Raw genomic sequence first — 7,775 nt, forward strand, 5'->3', positions numbered from 1 at the left:
GAGTGCCCGCTTCCTCCACTTTTATATTCTTTTCAATCCTTTCCAATTGTATCAGCAAAAAGTGATATAAATCAATAGATTTATTTTACTTTTCTTAGTTTTCTAATGAGTTTGAAATTTGTATATGATGACTTCTTCAGTTATAATTTTTTTTCTTTTTAAGATTTCTAAAAGGCTAGCACAGGGAATTCCCTGGCAGTCCAGTGGTTAGGACTCCCTGCTCTCACTGCCAAGGGCCTGGGTTTGATCCCCGTTGGAGGAACTGAGATCCCACATGCTGCACTGCGTGGCCAAAAAAAAAAAAAAAAGCTAGCAGACTTTAGTCAACACTTGCAAGTATTTTGGGCATTCTGTCAGTTTTCTTTCCATTTATTCATGATGGTTTTCCATCATTCAGAAGTTTTATATTTTAGTGTAGTCAAACATGACGATGCATCTAGCCATCTTTTCCTCTACGACTTCTGTCCCAGTGAAGGTTCGGGAGCCTGGGGGGAGAATTCCCAAGATTTTGTTACATGAGAGCTGGAGCCATGAGAAAGGTACTGAAGTGATCCAAGTAACCCAGGCCACTGACAAAAGGAATGAAACAAATTCAAGGGAGAGAAAGAGTCAACCGCATTTAGCAAATAATTGGATGGGGAGAGAGAAAAAACTCACCGATGACCCCAAGGTTTTGAGCCTGGATATCATAAAAATACTGGTGTCATTAACACAGAGCAGCACAGAGTGGGTGACCTGGATCTGCTTAGAAAAGTGAGAAATTTCTACTTTGGGGTACAATTGTGTTAGCTAGCTCCCAAGATGGTCCTCAACACCCCTCACTCTGAATTCTTAATGCCCAGAAACTGTGAGATAATGTGTCTATTATTTAAGCCACTAAGTTTGGGGTAATATGTTACACAGCAGTAGATTACTCATACAGATACTACCTGAAGATATCTAGCTGGCTAATGAAATGCACAACTAGGGCTCTGGAAGATACCAAGGCTGGACAGAGTTTTAAGAGTGATCTGTTTAGTGGTAAAGATTGAAGGGAGGTGACTGTCAGGTAACAGTACACAGAAAGAGAGTCGGCAAAGGATAGGTGGTCGGGGACATACGGAGGGTGAGGAGATAGAGAGGCCGGAGAAAGAGCAGTCAGATAAACAAAAGAGAGTGAGCAGAATAAGGTCGTGGAAGGAAGCTCTGACAGGCCACTAGACTAAGAGGACATTAGCAGAAATATGCGGTGTATCCATGAAAAGGGACCTGTATTGGCAAATAAAGCATTCGCCCTGAAGCTAATCATCTACACCTGAGTTTTAATGTAAGTTTGGGAAGTCCTTTTATTTTTCCCCAATTTTTTTTTCGTTTTTTTTTTTGGCCATGCTGCACGGCTTGCGGGATCTTAGTTCCTCCACTAGGGATCGAACCCAGGCCCCTTCAGTGGAAGCACCCATTCCTAACCAACTGAACTGCCAGGGAAGTCCCTATTTTTTCCCAATTTTTAAAAATTATGGTAAAATATATACAACATAAAATTTATACCATTTTAACCATTTTTAAGTGTACAGTTCAGTGGCACTAAGTACATTCACATAAGTGCAACTTGATTCATCCATTTTGTACCCATTCTGTATGGAAGTTTTTCTGCTCCTCTCACTGATAAATCCTCCAGAAGGCAACCAACGAGACTTGCCTTAACATATATTCTAGCCCATAATGGACACTGTTATCCCCATATATCTGAAACGAACACAGCCACTAGAGAGGGTAACATAAACACAAACCAAGGGGAATTTAGCAAAACTGATTCCTCTTAAATTAGATATGTTTAATTATTCTCCAAAACCATTAGACTAACAATAACATATGGTTTTCCTGCATTCCTTGAATGCATTCAATACATATTTTCGAGCACCTATTATGTGCCAGGCACTGTTCTGCATGGGGAAGGAGATAGACAAGAAATAAGTGAGCAGAGTAATTCAAGATCGTTATAAATGCTACTAAGAAAATAAACCAGGGTGGTGTGATAAGGTGGTGTGATTGAAGTCAGGGAGCTACCTTGGCTAGGATGCTTGGGGAAGGTCTCCTTGTGGAGGTGACTTGAATTTGGAGAGGCAGTCAGAGGAAGTGCATGGCAAAACAGAGCAACTAGAGCAACGGAGGAGGGGGCATCTCACAGACGTGCCATAGGATATAAAAAAAAAGATGTTATCACTGTAAGGTATACCATAGGAGCCAGGGCGAGAACATCTTTTTCTCTTTTCCTTTTTTTCTTTCTTTTCTTTTTTAAAAATAAGATCACTGGGGACTACCCTGGCAGTCCAGTGGTTGAGACTCCCTGCTTCCCCAGCAGGGGCATGGGTTCCACTCCTGGTTGGGGAACTAAGATCCTGCATGCCGCATGGCTCAGCCAAAAAAAAAAATAAAAGTAAAATTTAAAAATAAAAATGAAAATAAGATCATTGGTTGCTGTTTGGACAATGGACTTAGAAGACTGAACAAACAAAAGTCAACTCACTCATACTTGTAAAAAAAAAAAAAAGATGTGTTTCCTTGACAAACTGGATTAAAAGCCAGATGAATATACCGCTGAAAATGAACAGGAATTTTAACTTCTTAACTTTACCTTTTCAAAATTGATCTCTTTTATAACACAGTGCTTGCTATCTGATTTCCCTTTGGCCAGGTATGCTTTCCCAAAGGCACCTTCCCCAATGGCCTTAATCACGTCATATTTATCCATGGTCTCCAATGCATGGAGTTACCTGAAATGAGAGCAATAAAATTTTATTGCACACTTTTCATAAATATGAACAAAGTCAGAAAACTGACCACTACAACGTAAGAGAACTCATTTTGCTAAAACTTGCATTCTAATTTCGCCGAGACTGAATCAAACAACTTTCCTTGTGGCCACAGGTAACAACCAAAGTGAGACAGAGCTTAGTCAGCTCCAAGGTCAGACTTGGGCTGCAGCTCAACTTTGATACACCCTAGTGTTGTCATCTCGGGCAAGTAACTTAATTCGTAAAACCTCTCTTTCCTAATTTCTGAAATGGAAATAACAATACCTATTTTTCAAGATTGTTCTGAGAAAGAAAAATATAATATGCCCGTCTGGGCACCTCTAGGCAGCAGGAATTGTCCTTCCGCTTGTGTGGTTTTACAGTCCAGCCTTTCTCAGTGGGGCGTTACTGCCCCCTAGGGGACATTTTGGAAACTTACGGAGTTTTTTTTCTGTTCGCAGAGATGGAGAGGCAGGCACGACGGCTTTTAGAAGCCATTGGGGCCTGAGATACTAAGATTCTGCGATGCTAGGGACGGTCCCGCACAGTAAAGGATTTTCCAGCGCCCCTACAACCTTAAAAAGTCTCCGCACACATTCATGTGCTTGGAAAAATCCGTTTATAATTATCTGCGGCTGCAACCAAACTATTTTACATCTAAATACAAAGTATATTTTGCACAGTTTTAATTAACACTGAATTTTCGAGGAATGCAACTACATGTAAATCAAGGCTTGATTGCACGTTGTTCAGAACTTTACCAGGAACTGTTCACCGTTTTGGAAAATCACTCCCCCACTGGCCACGCTGCTCCTGGTAGCTGAGACCTAAAAGTTTGCAGCTGTCCTTATCAGGTGACTACCTGCTACTTCACTACTTCTTCCAGTGTAGTAGTACCAAGAATTTACAGATTGAAATATAGACTTTATAATAAAGAGAGTCACTGTGGCATTTAGATTCGTCTGATCAGATTCGGTATGGCAGGAGGGTGTGTAAGGCCAGAGTATACAAGGGCCCCATCCAAGACCTACCCAGTCAGAATCTCCAGTTAAAAGGTCTAACATTCCCTTTGGTGCCTAAGCTCCTTTGATTTGGGTTTGTCACCCTCAGCCCAGGGTCCTGGCTTCTCGAGAGGGGAAGGTGAATTCTCCGGGGGTAGTAAACGGTGTGGTCCCTTCCTCTCTACCATTTCTTTGGGAACACGGTGCTTGTAACACAGGTACACCCTCAATAGCCCGTGGGCAAAAAACGGGCCAGTAATTCCCAGTGGGGTTGTTTCTGAACTGTCTTGGGCAGGTCCTGGCGGCCCAGCACTTGCCTCCGACCATTTGCCACCTCTCTGGAAGCTACGCGGCCGGGCGGCCCTCGGCCAGCCGCCAGCCTCCGGGGCTTTGGGTAAACTGCTCCACTGCATTTCCCCGTTATATTCAATACTACATTTAGGGCATCATGCTGATTTTTTTTTAAATTTTTATTTATTTATTTATTTATGGCTGTGTTGGGTCTTCGTTTCTGTGCGAGGGCTTTCTCCATTTGGGGCAAGTGGGGGCCACTCTTCATCACGGTGCGCGGGCTCATGCTGATTTTTTAAACCTGAGTGAGTAGGCAGGTTATGTTTTTTTGAGTAATCTGTGTCAGTGCAGGAAGCGGGGACGATTAGGTGGGATGGGGCTGGAAGCCAGCTTCGCAGCTAGGGAAGGCTTGGGGACACTGGAGGGCCGGGTTTTGAGGGAGGCGCTGGCGGAATCGGAACTCGAGGGCACCTGCGCAGGAACTGAGGGACCGCGACGCTCCCGCCCAAGAGGCACCAGCGGGTGGAAGCCCCTAAGTTTCGGGGGAAAAAAATCCTTCTCCCTCAGAAACACTCTCCGGGAGGCGGCCGGCGGGAAGGCGGCAGAACTCCCGCGGGGGCCAGGAGCTGGGTGCGCCGCGCGTTGCCATGGAGACCGACGCGGCCCGGGACCGGAGACCGCCGCTCTGCAGCTCGCGTCTTCCCGGGCGGGGGCTCCACCTTTTCCACGGGGCTCCCGGAGGCCCTGGGGGCAGCTCCGGCTTCGGACTGAGGGCGCCACCCACAGCATACCTGCTCCGCCGGCTCCGCGGGGCCAGAGTACTGTCCCGTGTGGGTCCGGGTTCCAGACGCCTCTGCGCCCGCTGGCGGCCGGGGCGGAGCCGCGCTAGGAAAGGTGGGCGGGGCGCGGGGCCAGAGCGGCGAGAGGACGGGTCCACACAGTCCACCCGGAAGAGGGGTGGGGGCCGGCCGCGGAGTTTGGAGACCCGGCCGCGTCACCTCCGTCGCCTTAGGTCGGGACTCCTCTGCTTACACTCGACAAGCATTTCGCTCCCGCTCCCCGTTCTTGCTTACGGTGTACCAGAGGCTTTGCATATATTCTCTTTATTCCTTGCGACTACCGACTCAGGTAGGAGTTGCCCAGTTTTACAGCTGAGCTGGACTGAGTTTCTCGTGCACGGTCTCAAATACTGTCAAGAGATGGAGACTGGAACGGAGCCCGTCTCTTTTGGCCACAGCTGGCGGCCTCCCATGGGGTCCTCTTATAAAACGGGCTACTGCCCAGTGGTCTGCAAACATGCTCTCTCACCCTATCCCCATCGCCCCCTACCCATTCCTCATTCCCACTGCACATCAAGCTGCCATCAGAAACGTTTCATTACATGTTTAAGCAGTTGAAAGGATGTAATTTCCAGCAATTATAAATATTGACACAAGTAAAACATAACCAATGGAATCTAAATACCACAATTTGAAACCCACCATATCTATTTTAAAAAAAGAAAGCTCTCCTTTAAGAATTAGAAAGTTTACATCATTCCTTTCCTTGAACTCATATCTCCATACGTACTGTTTTTCATGATTCAAAATCTTACCCATCACCCTATCATATCAATGGAAATTAATTTCTATTTCCTAATAGGCTTTTAAAAATTCATTAAAATTACTAGTAGTACACAACTGATCCAAATAAATCACGAACTGATATTTATTAAATATAAAAAGTAATAGTATTGGAAATTTCTCTCTTAAAGACCTGAATGGGCTTTCCTCTTCTTCTCCCCAATTAGCTCAATTAGTATCCACAGATAACGCTTTTTGCTGGAATAGACAAAGTTCAACATTGAGTCTGTCCATGAAAAATTAATCAATAGTCAATCTAAGAAAGAAATGGAGAATTTTATTTGAGCCAACCTGAGGATTATAACCCAGGGGACAGTCTTTCAGAAAGCTCTGAGGATTGTTCCGCCCAAAGCACAATTACATAAGTTTTCAAGACAAAAGGTTATACTGTACACCAAAGTAACATACTGACAGTTTACACAGTCCAGCAAGGTGAGTAGTGGGTCATCGTGACCCCTTACAGGATTAAGAAAGAAACGTTATCCCCTGAGGAGTTACCTTGCTGACACCAAGAGAAAATTGCTGTTGGGGGGGGAGGGGTTGTTTTTTTGTGGTTTTTGGTGAGCAGGCATTTCTGTGTCTTCTAAGGGGATCTAGCTAATGTATAATGCACATGCACAATGCACACTAAAAAGGGGTAGCGGTAGAAACCAACAGAAAATTTTGTTTAAAAAATTTTCTTGTCCTGTCTTAAAAATAATTTTATTTCATCAAACCTCTTTTTTTTAATCTCTTTTTTTAAAGCTGTAAGTGCTGAAAAACTTTATTCGTGTAAGTAAGTAAATGGAATTGGAAGTTTTGTTAAAAGTGACCCTCAATTCTTGCCTAGTTGTATGTCAAGAATTATAATCTATCACTAAAATTGGTTTCTAATCATCCATTAGAGTCTCTTCAAATTCTGTTATAAGCAAAACCCTGCAAACCATCTGACTTTCAAAAGGATTTGTCATCCCATCAAGATTCATTCAATCTCTCCATAACTATACATAGTTTCAAGTTCCCTGTGTTGGTTGGTTTGGAAATGTTTCCACCCTGGGGCAGTGCTAAGATTTGAGATGTCTAAGAGGTATCAAATACAGTATTTATGGAAGCCGAGTACCTGGCAATATCCTCTCCACTTGAGAATGGGCTGGATTTAGTGACTCAGAGTGACTAGAACATGGAAACGTAAAATTAGGAACTTACAGCAGAGACCCCGGCAGACACTGCCTGAGCCAAGAGATCAAGGTTAACAACAGCAGTAACGTTGTGAGGAGATGGCACACCTCTGACAGGATGTATTGGGAAGGGCACTTCACGTCTGTCGTGTTCAAACACTCATGCTCAGTCCCATCATGAGGAAAACATCAGACAATCCCAAATTGAGGGACATTTTACCAAACATCTAACCAGTACGCCTCAAAAATGTCAGGGTTCTGAAAAATAAGGGAAGATGGAGAGACTCAGAGACCAGAGGAGACTAAGGATGAACAAATGTTTTGAGTATAAATAATGGGGGATGGGAGCGGGGGTGCTGAAGGCTATAACACAATTTTTGTATGTTAAGATTTTTTTAAAAATGTTTAACTCTTTGAAAGACGTACGTAGTCCACATTTCAGCAGACCTTTATTAATGATCCTACTGTAGTCTCACAACTATTTCCCCCTTTTATTTGAGCATCGTTCCCTATACCAGGCCAGGCTTATGCTGTTCCCACACTTGCCCCTGTGGGATCCCCTGCGAAGAACCAGTTTCTTTAGTAAAATAGTCTCCCTTCACTAAAGCATCACAGCATGAAATGACAGGCCTCGGCACATGTGGGTCATGGTGACCCAGACGTGTTGGGGTCCTGCCTACCATTAGTTCCACAACACTGGTTTCTGCTACTTCCTGTACAGACGTCTCACCTTTGGCCCCATTCCTTTCTCATATACAGGACCACCAACTTCTCACCAGTTCTGTAGCTCACCCCACTCCTCCCATGGCTGATCCTCCGACCTGGGCTCTTTTGTGCATCCTGTGAGGGGCTGTATTTAAGGACAGCTGGTAGTTGGTGATCACTGAAGATGATTGATCACTACCCGGAAATAGGCCTTACTGAAAAATC

General features: G+C 44.4%; 1 protein-coding gene across 1 annotated transcript in view; it reads right to left on the bottom strand.

Moving 5' to 3' along the window:
- The window catches only part of NEK5 (NIMA related kinase 5), a 65,059-nt gene extending 57,374 nt beyond the window's left edge, over positions 1 to 7,685 (bottom strand). Inside the window, 3 exon segments of the mRNA XM_082434403.1 lie at positions 2,615 to 2,753; positions 4,858 to 7,103; positions 7,576 to 7,685. Coding sequence (XP_082290529.1) covers positions 2,615 to 2,731 — 117 coding nt within the window. The 5' untranslated portion in view covers positions 2,732 to 2,753; positions 4,858 to 7,103; positions 7,576 to 7,685.
- Between the last annotated feature and the right edge of the window lie 90 nt (positions 7,686 to 7,775).

This window comes from Balaenoptera physalus, assembly GCF_965194825.1.
Source record: "Balaenoptera physalus genome assembly, chromosome: 18".
Lineage (NCBI taxonomy): Eukaryota > Metazoa > Chordata > Mammalia > Artiodactyla > Balaenopteridae > Balaenoptera > Balaenoptera physalus.